General features: G+C 37.8%; 1 protein-coding gene across 3 annotated transcripts in view; it reads right to left on the bottom strand.

Moving 5' to 3' along the window:
* The window catches only part of Tmem131l (transmembrane 131 like), a 147,488-nt gene that overhangs the window by 25,696 nt on the left and 99,156 nt on the right, over window positions 1-22,636 (bottom strand). For 2 of the 3 annotated variants that reach the window (XM_074041322.1, XM_074041323.1), the window contains exons 10-24: window positions 21,660-21,718; window positions 21,235-21,343; window positions 17,748-17,841; window positions 17,118-17,271; window positions 16,368-16,538; window positions 14,943-15,012; window positions 13,795-13,912; window positions 11,233-11,374; window positions 9,885-9,994; window positions 8,656-8,728; window positions 6,235-6,362; window positions 4,031-4,173; window positions 1,347-1,533; window positions 950-1,135; window positions 71-220 (exon numbers count right to left, since the gene is read on the bottom strand). In XM_074041322.1, the coding sequence (XP_073897423.1) occupies window positions 71-220; window positions 950-1,135; window positions 1,347-1,533; window positions 4,031-4,173; window positions 6,235-6,362; window positions 8,656-8,728; window positions 9,885-9,994; window positions 11,233-11,374; window positions 13,795-13,912; window positions 14,943-15,012; window positions 16,368-16,538; window positions 17,118-17,271; window positions 17,748-17,841; window positions 21,235-21,343; window positions 21,660-21,718 (1,894 nt within the window). The remainder of the gene's footprint in view (window positions 1-70; window positions 221-949; window positions 1,136-1,346; window positions 1,534-4,030; window positions 4,174-6,234; window positions 6,363-8,655; window positions 8,729-9,884; window positions 9,995-11,232; window positions 11,375-13,794; window positions 13,913-14,942; window positions 15,013-16,367; window positions 16,539-17,117; window positions 17,272-17,747; window positions 17,842-21,234; window positions 21,344-21,659; window positions 21,719-22,636) is intronic. The other variant, XM_074041324.1, reaches the window with a different exon arrangement.

Below are 22,636 nucleotides of genomic sequence, written 5' to 3'. Positions count from 1 at the left end.
TGAGTAGGATCAAAGATGAGAACATCTTTCTCTCTCTCTCTCTCTCTCTCACACACACACACATTCTTACTTGTGAGAATGGGAGCTGACTGCATCCATTGGACTGCTGTTTTGCTGTGAAGAGGAACTAGCATTTTGCCTCTGTCTTGTTTTCACAAATTCCATAAGAATGTACTGTGCTTGTTGGAAGGCTATTAAAATCACACCCAACAGGGACAAACTGAGGAAGAAAGTAATGACATTCATTACTGCATGGTTGTGAATGGTACTTATAAGACGAGCTGTAAGTTAGGCACATGCCTTTAATACCAGCACTCAGAAGGCAGGGGCAGAAGGATCATTTGAGCACAGAAATTCAAAGTCAGCCTGGGCAACACAGTGAGACTGCTTCTCAATAAACCAAAAGTAAAACAAAGTTAAAAGACTAGTTTTATTATAGAAAAGTGTGAGTGACTGAAAGAAGTGGCTAAAGATGTGGTATTAAAATGTCATAAGATGTTTGACATAATTTCTGACGTTTCTTAGAGATAAAAAACATTTAAGTTTCTAAAAATGTGCACATTTATTAGGCTGACATTACAATTCAATTTTTAAGCATATTTCAGGAAAAAATGACTTTTAAAGGGTGACTCGGGTCTTATAATCTCAAATCGTCATTGCACTGAGCTAATAAAAGTACTTAACATTTGGATCTTCACCACAACTGCCAATGAACATGTGTGGAGCACAGTGCCCATTACACTCCCAGGTTCTACAAGTCAAGTACAGTTAGTTTCCTATGATCTTAACACTCAGCAGTTACTACCTTGTCTTGACACATATGTCAGAGTTCTCAAAGCAATAAAAATCCCGATCAATTCCTACACTTTTGACTATACTCAGGTCATTTGTATTTTCATGCAACTGCCAGCATGGCATCACTACTCAGCAGAAGAAGATGGTGGCTTACCTGACAAAGAAGACTGTGAGCCTCCAAAAGGACTCCTCCCAGCTGGGCCCTGGAACCACATCTGCACACAAGGGCAACAGGTGATGAGGAAGGGTCACATTGAGAGTGAAATGGAATTCTAGGTCTGCTGCAGTTACCAGTGTCAGCTCACGGATGACCCAGGAAGAGGTAAAGTCCGGGGTAAACCTGGGAAAACGTGGTTCATCTTTATGAACTTTTATTGGTTTTTATTTTAGTCACAAAGCAAAGTAACTACAATGGCAACAAACCTTCTTACTTCTACAAAACAACAATTTACATAAAAACAACCTAAGACATCGTACCAATGGAAAAAATCTTGTCCTCACAGTGTTAAATGCACCACAAAACTAAAATGAAGTTAAAACCCAGCACTTACACAATGCTAATGTCACGGGATGTGTTTGGGCTCAGGGAAAATTGGTGACAATCCAGCACTTCGAATCCATAACCCTGGCAATTATACCCATTGATTTTCAGCGATGACACAGTTATAGGAAGAGGACCAATATTTTCAACTTTAAAGTTCTTCGTGATAGATAAAATTTGCTTGCTGTCTTTCAGTTCTAGTTAGGACAAAAAATGTTAATGAGTATCTATGAACAATACTCATTTAAAACAGTTTATTGTACCATTATTTATTCAACCAAAAACAAAGTTCAACCTAAGTTCACAGTATTTTTTCTATCTGGTTTCTAGAATCGTAATTTCTGATTCTGTTGCATCTGATTTCATTGTTACATAACCAGGATGCAAATGAAATACTTAAGCAGTCAAGATTCTTCTTAAGTTAAATGCTCGTACCAAAGTATTTTGGCACCTAGGTAATCAAAATCTGCTCTTTTGTCCTTTACTCGTAAGAGGTTAAGAATAAGAGTTTATTTTTCTAGGAACCAGTTTGGATTTACCACTAGCTATGGTATCCTTGTGACACAGTGACTGTCACCCACAACGAATCACAGACCATGTAAGAGCATTTTATGTACTTTAGCGTAATGCAATTATAAAGAGTTCAAATATTCACAATACTAAGCTAGTAATTAAACCCTTGCAAATAATCAAGAGCAGATTTTTTATTGGTAGTTTGAAAAGACTTACAACAATTTTTAAATATATCTAGAAATTTATAACTCAGTCTATTCCATATAAGGACTAATATTTCAATGCTTCTATAGTTTCTGTAAAGTCTTGACTTCTGGCATTCAAAGTCAACTCTAACTTACTGAATAAATGAAGGAATGAATACAAAAATGAATGCCCCAAAGAATTTTGAATGCAAAACTAACAAATCTTTTCTAAGATTTGTAAAGTATAGTTTGCTAAAATAAAAACGTTCCAATTAGGCATTAAAAATAGTGTTACCAACTATCCAGCAGTTTCACCAACCAAATTTCTCTAAAGAGACATATCTTTACACTAAAATGCTTTCAGTGTTTTCATGAAGTTTTAAAAAAAGGACAGATATTACCCCAAACACTTTATATTTATTCTTTGATTTAGTTCTTGAAACTAATATAAATAATTTAATGACATTTAATTTAAATAAATGTTTGACTTGGGAACTTCTAGTTCCAGATGTCTTGCATTTCTTTTTGGAGGGATGCTGGAGTTCCAGAGTCTCACAGATACTAAGCACAATGCTCTACAAATGAGCTAAATTCCCAGACCCCCATATATATATCAGCACGTCTGATATGATCGCCATTAAATACATGTGGCTACTTAAATTAATTTAAATTTAAGAACTGATACCTCATACAAGCTACATTTTAAGAATTCATTAACTGCATGTGGCTGGTGGCTACTGTATTGAATATGACATTGATATTACGATACATGTATTTTGGCTTTTTAACATGGTTGCTGGCTCGTAACTCCCTCCCCAAGGCACTCCATAGAAGTTAGAATCTCTCTTTCCCAAGGTGGGTCTTAAAACTTCAAATCTTCCCCACCTCTCTGTCTTTGTTAGCCATTAAAAAACCTCTCTGACCTGTTGCTGACAATAAGTAACGACCCTCTTCATTCCAGAGGGAGCCTGCCCCAAACCTGGGAAAGGGGAAGGGAGAGTGTGTGCTAGAGAGAGAGGCCTTGCTTGGTTCCCCAACCCAGTCTATTAGCATTGGGTCACAGCCTTTCTTTCCTATCATGTTTGGCCACCAGTACCCATGCTTCAATAATGGACCTACAACAGAATCATCTGCCTACAACCCCAAAGCATGGGGTCTGAACAAATGAACACAAGGAGGCTCACAGGAAGGGAAATATGAGCTTATCCACGTGCTTGGAGAGCAGCACACCCCCCAGGGATGGAAGTTCCTGGCCATGGGCCCTTCACACTACACCCTGCGTATTTCATCTGACTATTTATCTGTGTCCTTTAAAATGTCCCATACAGTACACTTATAAGTACAGTGCTTCCCTGAGATGTGTGGGCCACTCCAACAGAGTCATCAGATTCAGGGAGGGAATTGTGGGAACCCCCAATTTGTAGCCAATCAGAAGGTGCAGAGTCCTGGACTTGTGATTGGTCTGAAAGGGAGAACTTAGGGGCTGAGCCCTCAAGCTGTGGGATCTGCGCTATCTACATTTGGTAGTGTCAGAATTGAACTGGACTGGAGGACACCACTTGCTTGCTGCTGTGGAGAGATGCCCCATCTTCTGACCTCAGAGGGGATCTGTGCTGTGAGCATACAGCAGGGACATGGAGTCTAAGTTGTTTTCGTTCATGTTACCAGGGACAGATACAGAATATTTCCATTACCACAAAAAGTAGTATTGGTTAGTAAAAGTTTAATCTTCTATTTGTCACTTTGGTGTGATTCTCTGTCAAAAGGTAACTGATAACCAAATTAACTGTGTCATATATTTACCTTTAAGTTAAATATCTAATACTACTGTTCTAATCCAGGGTACCAGCCTATATATGCTCAAATGTTTACCTGATTTAATTCCTTGCATCAGTACAAAGAATTTACTAAAAGTTTTTAAAAGAAAGTTCCTGTAGAATCCTTTCACTCTTGGCTTGAATACCAAACCTCTTGTCAGAGTTCTGTGCATACTCACGTCGACGACAGTCCATCAGTGTGGACTCAGGCACCTTAAATCGGAGCGAACCTCCTGCACCAGGAAGTCTTCCTCCCACTTTCAGTAGCTCTCTTGCTCCAAATCCTTCTACACCAATCATGTCGAGAACAGTCAAGTTATTCCTACAGTGAGAGATAGAAACAAAAAAGCATCACCACAACCACAAGACACAATGCACTTACATTTAAATATTTATAGCCAGCAAAGGTATTTTTCAAGTTAAAAACATAATAATCAATCTAAACAACATGGCACCTCCTGCAGCTCATGGACTAAGAGTGTGTCCACAGGCAATGGGAGGGGCCAAGTCCAAGGCCAAGTCCAGCAGAGGCCAAGCAAGCTGACTAAATCAAGAATGTGTGAGTGATCATGGTCATTCTCCAATGACTGGCCATAAACTCACGGAAATGTAGTTTTTCCTTTTGGGCTCTGGGCTTGGAACTCAAAGCCTGTGCTTGCGAGGTGGTTACTGACCATTAGGCCACATTCCCAGCCCTCTTGTGCTTTATTTTTCAGGCAGGGTCACATTTTTGCTTATGACTGGCCTCAGACCAAGATCCTCTACCTATGATTTCCTTTGAAAATGGGATCACACCATGCCAAGCATATTGATTGAGGTGGGGGTCTCGCTAACCTTATCCTCACCTACCCACCCCAGCTGGTCTTGATCCTCCCTATCTTCATCTCCCAAGCAGCTGGGTTTATAGGTGTGAGCCACTGCACCTGGCCTCACATTTTTTTCTAATAACCAGGCACCATGAGGAAAAAAATGAAGAAATAAATTGGCAAACACAAATTTAGACAAAATGATAGCACAACTGTTTACAGGGTGAATTAGGGGATTTTCATAGTAACTATGACTATAAGAGATACTGCCTTCAGGATGATTCTAGAAATAAAATGTTACTGTTTCTTTTGAATCAAAGATTCAAAGTATCGCCCCACAAACAGAGTATGTACAATCAGAGTCTTATTAAGCAACAGAAAATCAGACTAGTGTTGCCTTTTCATGAACTGAGTCCACGACTTCTACGATGAAACATTTAAGTAGAAATGATGTTTAAATGATGCATACAGAACTGAAGCCTAGCATCACAGTGCAAATAACACAGAAACAGAATGTATTTTACTTTTCTAATTATATGAAAATACTGAAATATCTTTACATCTTTTAAAGGATTACAAATCTTTATTTAACCATTTAAAAGTTTTTAAATGATAAGGCATTAGATGAATGATTGATTTACTGGAAAATACTGTGTCTGCAATACAAAAAACACCAAAGGTAAATTGTCTGCTATTTCTGGGAGAGGAATAGTGAAGTTTACCTCTACACTTTCTATAACTTTAGTTCTTCAATGAAGAATAGATTTAAAATGAAATATGTAAGTCAACAAGGCATTAGGGAGTCTTAAAATGTTTAAGAGAACAAACTCAAGTTTATTTTAGAACATTTTCTTTTTAGTAGTGTTTAGTTGCAGAAGAACAAACTCTTATATATTTAAAGGAAGTCCTAAATAAGATTTTTTTTCAAGTTGATCTAATACTAGGAAAGCTTTTTTAAAAAATAATGAAAATATAATTAAAGTTATTTTGTGTTAGGCTCCTCACCAATGCAGAGAGCTTCAACACAGATCTGTATTTACTGTAAATTTTTGAAAGAAGACTCATAAAGACTACCTAAAGATGAAAAAAAAATTAAGAATGAAATACATTTAGCTACTGAAATCAGTTAGCAATAGCTGGCATTTATAAGGAAGGAAAAGAAAGAAAAAGCAGTGGCTCAAGGAAGCACTGCTTCTGTGGCTACAGACAATGAGTGGTGTACATTTAAATACCAGCCATTACTTTTTTATGCTAAGGATGGAGAAATAAACCTGCATGTGTGCATGATGAACAATGTATATGCACTCTGCCTTTTGTGATGCTGAGTGAAGGTGCCTCTCTTGAAACATGAGCAGACATTCCCCTTGGGGTACAGAGGTGATGGGGGACCAGGGACTCAGTTTTGGGGCTTGTTAGCCCCTCTACTCACCCCTCTTATCCCTCAGCACAGCTTCATCACTGCACACTGAGAAGTGAGTATCAACTATTAGCTACAGAGATTATTCTTGGAAGAGAGCAAGATTTAGACAGGTGAGTCAGTAAGAAAGAAACAGACTCTGTGACAGGGATACACCTACCGGATGAGTATGAGTGAGGTAACTTTTCCATAGTCTGCTGGTGTGAAAACTACACCAACCCTTTTCATTTCCAAAGGCTGCAAATCCAAGTGGAGAGTGCCAAACCTGGATTCCTCAGAATGCACACCCTGCAAATTATTAAATGACACAGTTAAGCAACTCCATTGTCCTGCAGAACAAGTTTCCATCTTCATTTAGCACATCTTAAGAGTATAAACATGATTACACCCATCTGTATCAACCTATTTTATGTGTATGTGTGTTGCTGGGGATTGAATACAGGGCCTTACACACTAGGAAGGAGCTCTACCATGGAACTACACCTGCAGTGCCCCGTGAGCCTGTCTGAACTAGTCTATCCTGGTGAATTCACATCACCAGCTAGGTCCTAAGACATAGCTGAGAAACACAGGCAGGACAACCTGACATGGATGCTGGAAAGGGAATTTGTTTTCTGGTTTGGAATGGAGTTGAGGTTAGAAGCCTTCTATACAAAGATGCTTTGAATATGAAGAACCAATCAGAAAACAGACCTTCTCTGCACAAATGATAACAGCAATCAGATGAGATAGCCCACCTACTGTCAGGCAACCCTAAGATGCTTTAATAGTGAACTTAAGTTTACTATACAATAGAACTCATCTTTTTAATATTCAGTCTCTAGTCAGAAGAAAGCTCTTTATTGCCGTAGTCCCTTACTCTCTCAAAGACTTCTTTCTCTGATAAACCTTGTGTTCTAGCATTTAATATTCAAGCTCTAGTGGTTTTTTTTTTAAATCTTTGTTACTTTTTCTAACTCCTTCTCACTAAAAAACAATTGTTTTTTTAGAGCTATAAGGATGTAATCTACACAGCAATATATCCTGTTTTTAATTTTTAAATTTGTCTTCTCCTTCGAGTACTGCTACCATTTCCCATAGTATTTCAAAGAGTAAATGTTGATACTATTTGACTCCTTTTTCATTATAATTATAAACTCCATGAAGGAAGGAATCCTGACTTATAAACACGGAACAAAAAAAGTTGGTGCCTTTTGGCATTCAATTTATAGTAATAGCAGCACCTATTAAATGGTTCTTACATGCTAGGCACTGGATTTAGGGCATACAAAATCAAGCAATCCATTTTATAAACCTTATTGAATCTTGAAAGAGGCTCAGAGGGGTTAACTTGCCCCACCTCAGGTCACATAGGTGACAAATGTCCAGTTTCATATACTCTTAATCAAAGGAATTTTATTTCTAAAAACAAAACTACAATGAAAGAGTCCTTTCTTTTTATGACAGAGTTTTAATAACAATTTTGAGTGTCTTCAAGGCACTGACACTATTCTTTTTGTTAATGCAATTAACTTAACAATGGTAATAATTTCCATTATCACAAAAGCATAATATTGCACCATCTGTTCAAATCTGAATAGAAGAGTCAGATATAAAAGAGCTGCCATTCTTTTCTAATTTCAAGTGTTTTGAATGCAGAAGAATGAGAGGAATAGCAAGGGCTTTGTAAGTAAACAAGAGCCCACCTGTGTGTGCAGGGCTCTACCTGCCAGTGCTGCTAGTGCACTTCAGAGAAAGAGACATTTACTGCCATGTGTTTACTATTATAGACAAGTCTCTATTCAAAATCTACTTAAAAACTTTCTTTGATTAATGTTGTTTGAACTCTCAGTCACATGTTATCTGTGGTCTTCTCATGTTACTATAATTAAGCTAGACCAAGAGTGTATTTCTGGAGGGGAAAAGGTGGAAAAAAAAGAAAGTTCCCATCACACATTTAAATATATATGTACTTATGTATGTGTATGTGTGCACACACAATACTTTTAAGGTCAGCACTCAGCTATATGTGGAACTACTAAGTGAAAACTAAGAAATTAGGCTGAGTTCCCAGGCAAACAATGTACTCATCATGTGACATTTTTACACCTACTCCTAACTATTTAGGCAAGACCTCATAGTTGCCCTAAGGCTTAAGAATTTTAGAAAAATCCTTTTTACCAGGTAAATATCACAGAAATTAGGTGACTTAATAAAAACACAAAGACAATTTAGTAAGAAAAGGTTTTTTTTTTTTTAATGTATTTGCTTTTATCTTATCTTGCCCTGAAAAGAATTTGAGGAGGCCATGTAATCCTAAGAGAATTATAAATTCTGGGGTCTCGTGTTTTATGGTCTTCTGCATAGTTTTAATCAATTGTTATTTCTTCATTCTCATGAATCTAAACCATTCCACTGGAATGATTTACAGGTTAATATGAGTCCAACTCCTGCTGCACTTGCTAACTGGAAAACTCTGCTGTGCCTCCTCCATGCCTAAGAAGGGAAGTGAGAAGGCCATACAGAACACAAAGTGGGGAGGCCCACTGCTTTTGCAGCTAGCTGTCAACAGTCTTTTTTCTTTTTAAAAATGTCAGTCTACCTGGTAAGGACAAGCTTTGGTGAGCTGGAATTCACCAGTTGTGAAATTAACCACCTGCATATCGGTGCCAAACCTGCAAAGAAAAAAACCCAAATGTTCAAACTATTATCCAGATCTGCCAATGAAGAATTAATAATGCATGTATCCACATAAGTACATTTACTTACACACACACACACACACACACACACACACACACACACACCCATCATAGGATTACTTTATTTCAGTCCCAGTCCACACCCACACCTACCCGTACCTGGCATACTATATGTGCTCAGTAAGTATTATTTAATAATGACTTGGGTAGCACAAGTATAAAGAAACACATGGTGACAGAGCTATAAATAGGAAGCAAGTTTTTCCTCCAAATGGTTCACTGTTATCTGTTATGGTACCTAAAGGAAGTGACTCTAAACCAAGGGGAATTTATCCCCAGAAACATCTGGCAGTATCTGGAGACACTTTTGGTGGCTGTGACCAGAGAAATCCCTGGCTTCTAGTGGGTAAAATCCAGGGATGATGCTGAACATCCTTCTATACACAAGACAGCCACCCACCCCCAAAGAATCATCTGATCCAAAATGTCAATGATGCTGAAGGTAAGAAATCCTGGGATCAGAGGACATCTTCCTAAACCAAAAGGAAGAAATGTTCCAAGTAAAACTGTGATTATTTGAAAATAAGATGTAACTGACACAAACAAATATACTCTCTTCTTGCTTAACTCAACATTAGAATCTACTAAGACACTAGATTCTTTTTTTTTTTTTTTGGTTGGGGGGGAGAAGGGGAGAAGATGGAGTGAGTAGGGAGGGTCTTACTATGTTGCCCAGGCTGGCTTGGACCTATGCCTCCTGAGTAGATGGGATCACACACACAGACCACATCTGGCTCTAAACTCATTCATTGTACTGCCCAAAGATGACTGTAACTTAAATCCTCAATTTTACGAGTATATGTAAAAAAAATTTGGATAAAGGTTCCCTAACTCAAGAAAAGAGTGTCCTGTTGCAGTGGACATGATGCTCAAGGTGTCACCTAATATAACACAGAGCCAGGACCTTCCATCAGACCACATGTATCAAGGGGCCAGGTGCCCAGGTATATGGCTGATGGGCTCATACTGGGTCCATCCACATTCAGTGCCCAGGAGAAAGACTCACAGGACTTTCAGACTCTGAGTCTCAACGGCATTTCCCACACCACCCATCAGAGTGTCTTCCTACCATTTGTGCAGCAGGCGCACAGCGGCTTCCGGTTTGGGGTACAGGGAGAGAGGTAGGAGTTGCAAGGAGACTGGCAGAGAAGACGGGTTCCTCACTAGGAAGTATTTCACCTAGATATGGGGAGAGAAGGGTTAACACAGCGAAAGACAGGGCATCCTCATGAAGTAGCCCTGCCCAAAATGTATGACTAGGATCTAATCACTAGGAACTATCACACAGCTTAGAAAACAAATGGCCTGCACACTTCAAAAAACATCTATGTGGGAGGGGGTATAGCTCATAGGTAGAGCACATGCTTAGCATGGGTTCAATGTTTAGCATCAAAAAAAATTTTTTTTTAATTTAAAAAAGGCCTATTCCATGAGCAGCAAAGAAGAGCTAAAAAGAGACTAAAATGACAATGTCATGAGATACTGGGTTACATCCTGACCCGTGGAAAAATTTGAACACAGAACATAGATTAGACAACAGCAACAGGATACACATTTCATTTTCTGATTTTGATAATTATACTGTTACATAAGAAAATGCCTTTTTCTTAACCAATTCACTCCAAAATAGAGGTAAGTCAGCCCAATGTCTGACACTCTCAAATGATTCATAAGCCTATGCATACATGGAAGGAACCAAGAGAGAATGATTAAAGAGTGTGGCAAACACTAACTAGCAATGAATCTTGGTGAAAAGCAACTGGGAGTTCTTGGTACTATTCTTAAAACTTTTCTCTAAGTAGAAATTATTTCAAAACAGAAAGTTAAATGAAAAACAAAGCAGTCTTAAAATGTCTTCCTTAGGAAACTCCATGAGCACCTGCTAAGGTGAACACTGTAATTCAGACAATGTAAGATGTAGTTCTTGACCACAATTCACAAACTGAAGTCCACGGGTGGTACCTTGTTCCCTTTCCCCTCCTTCCTGTCACGCTGGCGAGACTAGAGGAGCACACATGGGAAAGAAGTCAAAACACTGTGGATGGTAAGTCAACTGGCAGATGGAGTCCAGGTCCCTGACTGCATCACAGAGAAACCTGGCTCTATGAGTTTCTCATTAGGACACTGGGCCCTGTTTAAGCCAGTGTTAAACGAGACTTTCTCTGCTGTTAGTTGCTGAAGACTTTCTTAACTCATAACTTATTTGTGAAGTTCTTATTTAATTCAGCATTTCTTTGTTCAATGCATTTTCAGGTTGTTAGAGTTTAATTCCTCACCTTACTCTTTTGACACCTTCCTACTCAAAATGCCCTAATGACACAAGTGTGGGAGTTTAAACTGTAGAAATACTCTGGTACTTTGAAAGCCCAAGAGTTGAGGTATCTCTCACAAAGGATGGCAACACATGCTCCACTCACCACACTGTTCCTGAGGGCAGTAGCACTGAAGTTTAGTACAAGACCAGGCTTCACGACTAAACGAGGCAAAAAGGAAACAAAGAGTTCTGACTCTTTGGATTTCTTCCAGTGGGCAAACCGAGTCACTCCTAAAACATTTCTCCTGCATAATTGACAAACAAAGAAATGATTATGGAAAATAATTCTGACATTAAAAACATGGGAAATCATTAAATACCGCTTTCACTAAAAGAAATAAAGGCTGCAGGGGGAAATGGCTTATTCTAGGTCTTGGGAAGAGAAAGTGACAGGAATGGTTCTAGAGCTCTGCATTTGGACCTTGAAGGCAAAATATGTGCTCAGCATAAAGGAGACACAAGTAGACTTCTAGTACCAAAAATTAAAATTGAAAAATAAAGCATTGACCCTACAACACTCTCTTGTCCTGAAAATAAAGAAATGCTCAAAGAATGATGGCAACCCATCAGTGACATATGGGTCACTTTCAAGGGCACCAACAACAAATATGGGACAGTTTATCATCAAAAATAATAACGACAATAACAACAGCATACAACATATTAACTGGAAACTATAGTGATGCTCAAAAAAGACTCTTTTTTAAAAGTAGTTATGTGCCAGCAAATGCAGAATGAACGGATCATTAGAAACATAGCCATTTTGTAGCTATCAGCCTAGTGACTGGTTTAGGTGAAGATTATCCATGAATGCCAAAACCACTGGGTGAAACATTTGTAGGGAATAGCAAATTTATATGTTATAAAATATTATAGCAGATTATTTATTACCGAAAGCTCTCGATATCTGTGGGTGCATATTTCCAGGGAGACAGCAGCTGAGGAAAAACTGAATGGTCAAGGTGCAGAATTCAGTGCTCTAAAATTACTGTAGTGTGTGCTGACACTGCTCCCCCAAAACTAGATCATATCTCATGTGCTTTATCTCTAATACCGGGGATATGTGATTCATTTTGCCCCTAATACAACCCAACTTCCACTTAAGACATGCTGCTTTTCAACAAATCTCAGATTTTCACACGATCACTTAAATTAAGCACATTCTGTGACTTCTTTGGTTTGGGAGGATTATCATAGTTTTTACCTTGCTTTTTTGGGGGTGTACTTTCACTAAATGAAGGGCATATTGTACAGTGATTGAAGCATAACCAACACCAATGTGGAACTGACTTGAGAGCTTCTCTGTACCAGCTGAGCTGCATAATGAACATGTAGAAGTTTAAATGCTTTGCTTGATTTTCTTAACTCTTATTATTTTATTTATTTATTTTGATTTTCTTAAATTTACTATTTTGTTTGGTCCTGCTTGGTCAAAACCACATGTATAAATCTGTGAATAATGTGGGCTTACTATAATTATAAAAGGAAAAAGGGATCTAAAGTAGAGAGATTTATCACACTTCACCCAAACGAATCACCTTAACAAAGCTAATAAATGGGACAAACTTGCATGTATAGACAAAAGATCCATCAGGTAATTTGTATTCTTGCTAAAAATGTTTAACCTAGACCAGGTATGGTAACTCATGCCTATAATCCCAGCTACTTGGGAGACAGAAATCAGGAGGATGGTAATTCAAGGCCAGTCCAGGAAAAAAGTTAGTGAGATCCATCTCAACAAATAAGCCATGTATGGTGACGTGTATCTGTAATCTCAACAACATGGGAGGCCATAGGGAGGGGGAGCATGGTCTGACAATAGTTCTGGCCAAAAACATGAGACTCTACCTGAAAAATAACTTAAAGAAATAAAGGGCTGGGGGCATTATTCATATGGTAAAGCATCTGCATAGCAAGTGTGAGGCCCTGAGTTCAAACCCCAGAATCACCAATTAAAAAAAAACGTTTAACCTAAATGTAAATTTGAAGAACCAATGAGAAAAAAAAATTAAAATAAAATAATAATAATAATAGAGTGGTATGTTTTAAAAGACAACTGGCTCAGACACAAAAAACTGTCAACATGATGAAAAATGCAGACAGGTGGGGCTTTAGTCCAAAGACTATAGAAGAAAACTGAATGTAAGGCATAATCCTTAAATGAACCTGGACTGAAAGAAAGGAGAAAGGAAAAACAGCTACAACAAATATTGCTGGGTTAACTAGGGAAATTTTAACATGGAATGTATATTACACAATATAATTTCATCAGAGTTGAGCTTACTGGGTGTGCAATGGCAATGTAGTTACATGTAACAGACAGAATCTCCTCTGTCTACTAGGAAAACAGTAATTTCCTACTAAGTATTTAAGGTTGAGGTATGATGATATTTACAGCTTACTTTTAAGTGACTTAGCAAAAGAAAAAAATGTGAATGTGTTTATATAGATAAAAACAGAAATAAAGCAAAAATGGTAAAATGCGAACACCTGGAGAATAAAATTTAGTTGAGGTATATTTGAGTATTCATTGAACTATCCTTTCAACTTTCCTGAGGTTTGAAACTTATTACCATAAAGAGATAATTATAAATCACTAAAAATTAAACAGCATAAATTCAAAATATCTCCCCACTGCTGAGCAAGAGGAAAGATCAAAACATACCTGCAGACATCACCATTTTTATATTTCTTCCATCTTTCATACAATTTATTTGCAAGTTCAAAATCCATACTCCAGGTAGACCGATCCAGAGAAAGGCTCCCAGCCCAAGTAAGATTTTCTAAAAGTTAGATCAGATGCAAAGTTTAGACTCACAGAAGTACAACTCAATTATAGTAAATCATGCCAAGGGCTGACTGTGAAGCCTCTCACACTGAGGACTACACAGTGAACAAATGCTTCTTCCCTATGCTGCTTCATTAAAAGCCCCTGTAACTCAATGGCAAATAATGTATCAAATTAAACAAACATGTAAAAAGCAAAACTAAGAATCATGTGAAGGTGGTAACTTAAAAGACACATGGCTCATGAATACAACCTGAAACAAATTAAAATTATACTTGGATATTTTAAGCAGCTTTAAATCTAAAGTGCAAAATTGCTTCCACGTAAATGTTTGTCAGAATCTTTCCAGATATTACATGGAGGGCTAAGGGACAAATAGCATTTCCCAACAGAGGGCTCAGGGGTGATGCTGCACAGGTGCATGTTTATCAGTGGTCTATTGCCTATGGTTCACCTCCCCTCTCTACTCAGTCACTTGGCTTGTCTCTGTTAAGAGCTGACCAAGAGGAAAAGCTGAAAATCTCTCAAAGAAACTCTCCTTAATAAATAAATCAGAATGCAACAATAAAACTAGGAACAGTTTCCATATCAACACCATAACCTTCAGACACTTATACCAATTAGTACCTCGTAACAAAATGTTTATGACGTAAGACTGCAAATGCAATTCCAAATTGCCTTTACCAACTCTAGTCAGCTCTTTTATCCAAGAATCATAATTTTCCAGTTTTTCCTGGTGACAAGGCTGCTATGATGATCAATCAACATATTTTTTTTAATCCCTTACAAAAGCATAAGTTACTAAAGAACAAGAGGGCACTATTTATACAAACATCCTGGATACGTTTGGAGGATTCGTAACTATTCCAGGTCATTCTGTCAGTGGTCATGCTCTCTCAGAATAGGACATGATACAATTACTTTAAGAGAATTCAGTATTCCATCTACAAATGCAAATTTCACTCACTACTTCCCACTCCCCCCAAACTGGAGTTCTACAGAAAGCCTGCGGGTGAGATACTTACCTGCTTTTGATTTTCCCATGAAATAATGCATGTCACAATGTGCTATCACTTCAAAACCCAGACTCCCTTCCTAGATTGAAAAGTAATATATGAATAACTTAAAACACAACACTCAGCATAAAAATCCTAACACACTAAAACACGAAGCAGACATTGGCCTCCACCTCAGTGAATGCCCCTTAACCAGAAACCAAACAACCAGGAAGTAATTCCTTTATCCTTGAATCAGTTCAGAGAAATCAGAGCACCATCAATGCCCATGACAACCATGAGCCCACAAGACACCAAGCTGCCATAAGAAATAAAGATTAGTCTCAAGACATTCTTAGGAGTTTTGTTTTGTGTTTGCTTTTCAACTGTACTCGAATCCTCTGTGAAGCAGTATGCCAATCTATAGTTAACACCTAACTCCTCAGTACATTTAATGCCCCACTTCCTACAGAAGTGGAGAGTATACACTTGCTACTCCACATGCTCCTGAAGCCTGCCTCCTGCTCCCTCCCACAGTCACTCCTCTTCATGCATCTCTCGATTAAAGAAGGCTAATTTCTAAGAAATCTCCCTGGACCAAAAGATGGATAAATGGAATTAACCTTGCATTCTTGTTGAGTTTGATTTTTCTAAGTCCTACTTTCATACTTTAAACATGATGCATTTCTAGCTATGAAACACCAACACTAATAAGTGAGAAAAATCATAAAAGATGGTTTCATGAATGTCTCATATTCAAAAATTAGAACCCAGTGTTATACAGAGTAGCTTGGATCAAAAGGAAGCAATGACTAAATGAAAAGAAATAAACATTAAGAAAAAATGAGACATGTTTAAGATAATCTAAAACATAATTTGCCCAGATTTTAGAAGGCACTGTCTTGTGAACTCTGTTAGGCTTTAGACTTGGCCCACTAAGGAAATTCAAATATTATGAGCAACAAAGAGTCACTTAAGAGAGGTCTAACTAAAGCACTTAACAATCTATAACTTACCTAAAGTCATGGCAAGTATGTATTAAAAACTCAATCATGTTTTCTACAGCAAGTATATACTCCTCCTTGCTTTAAAACTTGGAAATAAGAGCTGAGATGTAGCTCAATGGTAAAGCACTTGCTTAACATATGCTAAGCCCCGAAGTCAAGCCCTAGTACCACAAAAAACTATAAAAATGAAATTTATTAATCTATTTGTAATGCCTTACTTTTAAAAATAATCTCAAATTCCTTCATGAAAAATTTACCCTTTCCAAGTAAAGATTTCCACATCTGAATAAATTTATCATTGAGATTGGCCTGGTAATATCCTTCAATTTCTTAGACAGCCTTAAAGAACATGAATGTAACCCAGTTAATAAAACCCAAGCACCAAGAGTGAATAAAAGGAAACCTAACTGCTAAAACTGTAACATACATATGGTATTGTGAACAATACCTTGGTTGGTGCTGAGAAAATCTGAAGAGGTATTGCAAAAATGGCACCTGTGTTTGTAGTCAAAAAGACATTGGTGAACAGATTTATGGCAATGTCTTTAACAGCAAGTTTCAAAGAAAATATATTCCAACAGCCTGGAGGTAGAAATAAAGGGCCAGTGAAATTCAGAATCTAAAAAGAAAAGAAGCAAGAAAGATTACTTTTCCTAACACTAATTATGACTAAAATCATTATAAAGTATGATGCTAAAGTTCTTCTACACTTTGGAAAATACAATTTTACTTAATTTGTTTCCAGATCAAAGACTAAAATATTTCTCATAAAAATGATAGGTTTCAAAGAATGCTTAATATGCCACTATTTTAAATTTCACAAATGAAATCTTGAAGTTTTTGTAAATGGTACTTTGTAAAAAATGTACTATTTTATCATAAATCAGGCTCTTTTTTTTTTACACTAAATATAATCTTTTTAGTACAAATTATAAAACATTTTTGAATAACGGTAAGAATAAATATTCTCAGAGGATATATGCTGGTCATTTTGAGGTCCTTGAGCAATAACTGAGAGAGAGAGAGAAAGACACAAAGAGAGAAAGACACAAAGAGAGAAAGAGAGAGACACAGACAGACAATTCTGAAAATGTTGCTTTAAAAATTTTAAGTCAAACTTAAAGTTTACAGATATTAATCACTGACCTTAGACAAAGCTTAAGACAGGCAAAAACTTGGAGAAAACTACTATATATACCTTTAAAATGTGCTTGGTCTCCTTGGAAACAAAAACATCCTTTAATACAACACCTCGGTCAAAGTGGTTGAGGAACCATATTGACCATCCCTTGGATGTGTTCTTGTGACTCTCTATGTGAAACTGCACTGCAGAGGCATCCACTCTGAAATACCTATGAGCAGAAGACATGCATGCATCACCCCCATGTGCAGGAGAGCTGTCCACACTTGAAGGGGCCTCAACTGCAAAAGGGAGAGCAGCCTAAAACTTTATGGACGTCAGAAATGACTACACAGCTCTCCCTCCAGATTTTAGTGTATAGGCAGAGCAACTAAAGGCCAAGACCAGGGCAGCTTGTGGAGGCTACCAGGGCAAAACTAGGACCCGAATACAACTCAGAAAATATCACATGAGAACGTCTTCATGATATCTGGCTGCCTGGCCAGGAACCTATCTCATGAACTGAATTTATTTAGTTCACTCTTCCCATTGTGCTAATAAACCTTTCACTGCTTATTAGCAGTGCTAATGCAAGGGGTAGAAAGTCTGAAAAAAAAAAAAAAAAATCTTACCAGTCATATCAGTTACCTGTCTGAAGTATTTCTAGAGGATGAAAAAACCAAGGGTTCAGGGACAGTGGAAACTTACCCCTGAACCACTGGAGAGGAGAGGCATGCTTTTAGTGTTGAAGTATTTTTTGTTTTTTTAACATCTTCTATAATTCCACCATCACATGATGTAACTGTTTTTGGTATAAAGAAATGTAAAGTGTTAATATCTTTTCTTTCATTAAGCCTGAACAAAAATGAGATATATTCACTTTTCTGTCTCCATTAAAATAGTAAATGAAATATATACGTTAACATACTTTCTCTAACATTCCATCAATCTTTTTTCATTACTGGTTTGTCTGGTGTCTGTCCTCCCTTTAAACCACCCCTTATTTCTTATTTTTTTATTTCTTTTTTTTTTTTTGTGGGGGGTGGAGAGTGAAGAGTCGATACTTTGTGGCTCCTCCTTCCTGAAGATTTTCTTCACCAAAAATAAGAGCAAAGTCCTTCCTTAGGCCTGCCAGAGATGACAAAAGTGAAAACTAAAGCTCACTGCATGGAGTAAAGGAAAGCATGGAGGAGTGGGTGCAAAAGGAATAAAATCTAAGTAGCAAAAATGAGCTTAACCATAAACAATGGGAATGGACTCAGAATATGGCTGGTTTATCAAAAGAGTATTTTTAGGCTTTCCTTACTCTTGGTCATAATATTAAATCACTGGTGTTGGATTCTTAACTCTCATGCTGATACACAACTTTTTAAAAAAGTGCACATGGTTCAAAAACAAAATTCAAACACTAACAAAAAAATGTGAAGCTAAAATGTGCCTTTCATTCCTGGTTCCCTAATTATTACAGACAGAGGAAACAACTGTTAGGCACTTTCTTAGGCATCCTTCCAGGTGTTCTATGCATGCACAAGTATGTACACAACATTTTAAAAAGCTAAGGGTAGCATACTGCTTCCATCACATGTCCCTGATTTAGCAGCTGCAGTGTACTCTCCCATATGTGAACTCAACCTAACATTCACCTCTCAGTAGACACTTAGGCTGTTCTCTTGTCACAAGCCTATTTCTGTAGATATGGGCTTTTTGGCTTTTTTTTTTTTTTTTTTTTTTAATGTTACCCAGGCTGGTCTTGAATTCCTGGGCTCAAATGATTCTCATGCCTCAATCTCCTAATTAGCTGAAACTACAGTTGTGCACCACCATGCCCAGCTTAGGTACAGTTTTGAGTGTATTTATGGGATACTTTCTGGGAATTGAATGAAGGATTGAAGAGCATATGCATTGTAAATTTTCAGAGATGGCCAAAGTTCTCTCTAAAGCAGTAAGTGTCAATTTGTACTCCAACTGAAACATAAACATGTCTGCTTTCCTAATCATCATCAACACAGAATATTAACAACATTTTTTATCTTTATTGATCTCACTCATAAATTTGTTGATTTAAATTACATTTCTTTATATATGAGTGAGGTTGGCAAATCCATCTGAATTTCTTTACGGAACTCTTTTCAACTGTAAGAAAGAATCTGAATGCTAACAATAACAAAAAGAATCTTAAGACAGGACTGGGTTTGTGCACAGTAGACGTTCTGCTTCATGTTCTGCACAAGGGAGCAGAAGTGGACACCAACTGCACTTCCTATGTAAGCAGTGCTCCCAACAGACATGTATGTCCTGGAGCCACAAGTTACCAAGCAAAGCTTTATTGACAGAATACAGGTGGCATCAACAACAGTCTCTACATCATACAATACTATCTGAGAAACAATAAAAACAATAAAAAACAATAAAATTCTGGAACAGAATAGAGGACCCAGATATGAAGCCACACAACTATAAGCAACTTATCTTTGACAAAGGAGCTAAAAATATATGATGGAGAAATAGCAGCCTCTTCAACAAAAACTGCTGGGAAAACTGGTTAGCAGTCTGCAAAAAACTGAAACTAGATCCATGTATATCACCCTATACCAGTAGTAACTCAAAATGGATCAAGGATCTTACTATCAGACCACAAACTCTAAAGTTGGTACAGGAAAGAGTAGGAAATACTCTGGAATTAATAGGTATAGGCAAGAACTTTCTCAATGGAACCCCAGCAGCACAGCAACTAAGAGATAGCATAGATAAATGGGACCTCATAAAACTAAAAAGCTTCTGCTCAACAAAAGAAATGGTCTCTAAACTGAAGAGACCACCCTCAGAGTGGGAGAAAATATTTGCCAGCTATACATCAGACAAAGGACTGATAACCAGAATATATAGGGAACTTAAAAAACTAAATTCTCCCAAAACTAATGAACCAATAAAGAAATGGGCAAGTGAACTAAACAGAACTTTCTCAGAAGAAGAAATTCAAGACCAAAAAACACATGAAAAAATGCTCACCATCTCTAGCAATAAAGCAAATGCAAATTAAAACCACACTAAGATTCCACCTCACCCCTGTTAGAACAGCCATCATCAGCAACACCACCAACAACAGGTGTTGGCGAGGATGTGGGGAAAAAGGAACCCTCTTACACTGCTGGTAGGAATGTAAACTAGTACAACCACTCTGGAAAAAAATCTGGAGGCTACTTAAAAAGCTAAACATTGATCTACCATATGATCCAGCAATACCATTCTTGGGGATATACCCAAAAGAATGGGACACAGGTTACTCCAGAAGCACCTGCACACCCATGTTTATGTTTATTGCAGCACTATTCACAATAGCCAAGTTATGGAAACAGCCAAGATGCCCCACTACTGACGAATGGATTAAGAAAATGTGGTATTTATACACAATGGAATTTTATGCAGCTATGAAGAAGAACAAAATGTTATCATTCGCTGGTAAATGGATGGAATTGGAGAACATCATTCTGAGTGAGGTTAGCCTGGCCCAAAAGACCCAAAATTGTCTGTTCTCCCTCATATGCGGACATTAGATCAAGGGCAAACACAACAAGGGGATTGGACTTTGATCACATGATAAAGCGAGAGCCACAAGGGAGGGGTGAGGATAGGTAAGACACCAAAAAAACTAGATAGCATTTGTTGCCCTCAATGCAGAGAAACTAAAGCAGATACCTTAAAGCAACTGAAGCCAATAGGAAAAGGGGACCAGGAACTAGAGAAAAGGTTAGTTCAAGAAGAATTAACCTAGAAGGTAACACACATGCACAGGAAGTTAATGTGAGTCAACTCCCTGTATAGCTATCCTTATCTCAACTAACAAAAACCCCTGGTCTTTCCTATTATTGCTTATACTCTCTCTTCCACAAAATTAGAGATAAGGGCAAAGTAGTTTCTGCCGGGTAGCGAGGGGGTAGGAGGGGAGAGGGAGGGGGCCGGGGGTAAGGGAGGGGGTGGAGGAAGGAGGGAGAAATGACCCAAACATTGTATGCACATATGAATAAAATTAAAAAAAAAACCAAAAACCAAAAAAAACCCAATACTATCTGATAACTGCTGAAGGCTATGGGTTACTGAGACTAAACCCATTCACTTTTAAAAACCACTGCACTGAAAGAATCACTAACCAAACTAGATCACAAAAGGAAATCTCCAATATTATTTAAGTGAGTACCTTTGCAAGTAAAAGAGGCAATTTTTGTAAAGTTTGTTGAAGAAGTAGGCAGTAGTACTGGTTCAAACTGCAGAGACAGAGCATCTCTCTGTGCGACATGACGTACATCCTGTAACGACAAAAAAACAATCCACATTACTACTCTTAGCCAGGAGAACATATATCCAGTTTGAATACACTCTGTTACAGTAAGAAAACAGCATGGACCAGCATGCCTAGCAACTGCTCAGCAGATGTGTCTACAGCAGCAGGAAGGGACTGCTGACCACCTCCATGCAAATAAGGATTCAAGCAATGGAGAGAGGGTTAAATGAAAGCAAAGCAATAGATACATCTCATCCTAAAAGGCCCTTAGGTCCTGCAGTTCAATGCACACTAGTAGTATTTGCAATTCTGCTTTGTATAAAGCACTGACAACTAATTACCTGTATCCATATAAGACTGGTTCCTGAATGTAATATATACATGTTTACTGCCGAATCACCTGTCCAAAAGAATCAAAGCAACTAGATTAAAACAAAGAGCCATATGATTTCCACACCTCAATAAAGTAATTAATTACAAATTTCTACCAAAAAAAAAAAGTACCATTTTTGCAACACTGAAATGAAAATAAAGAATTGTTTTCTTTCTCTTTCTTTTTATTTATTTATTTTTTAATGTGGTGCTGAGGATTGAGCCCAGAGCCTCACACCCGTAGGTGGGTATTCTTTTAAGATACAGAGAAAAGGTCTTTAAAAGATTGGCCTAATCAGATAGGCTCTCTAAATGAGGAGGAATGCCCAGGACAGACTAACCTACCAGGAGGCCATAAATAAAGGTATGTTCTCATGTTCACTGAACTCCCTCAGATTTTCTTATTAAACAAGCACATTTGGCAAGAATTAAACTTTGGCATCTCATAACACCAGCTTCCCGTTAGCCTTTACCAACAGAAATACTCCCCTGGCTGTTTTAAGAAAAACCAAAAGCTATAAACCTGAGGGAAGGTGAGCACTCCTGCTGACCCACTGCCGCACAGCCAATTCTGAAGACTGCCAACAGGGCTGGGATGTGGCTCAGTGATACAGTGTGTGCTTGGCACGTGAGAAGCCCTGGGTTCAGTCCACAGCACTTAAAAAAAGAGACTGCCAACTGCCAAAAAAATGATGCTTCCATATGCCATTTGTACCATTTCTTTTTTTAAATTTGAATACATATACACAGAAGTCATCAAACTCAAAGGATAACAGAAAAGCTGACATTATGAGTTTCATGTACCACACAAGTTCTCCGGCACAAGTTCTTCAAAAGTACACTGATGGACTAAGTTATTACTAGTAAGGAGGACACATTTTCCAAGGAGAAAGGTCATGGAACTGAATGCTAAAATTCTTCTCCAACTTTTCCAACATCCAAGAGC

Source organism: Castor canadensis, chromosome 9 (assembly GCF_047511655.1).
Source record: "Castor canadensis chromosome 9, mCasCan1.hap1v2, whole genome shotgun sequence".
In the NCBI taxonomy this organism is placed as follows: domain Eukaryota; kingdom Metazoa; phylum Chordata; class Mammalia; order Rodentia; family Castoridae; genus Castor; species Castor canadensis.
This window is presented reverse-complemented; position numbering and strand designations above follow the sequence as displayed.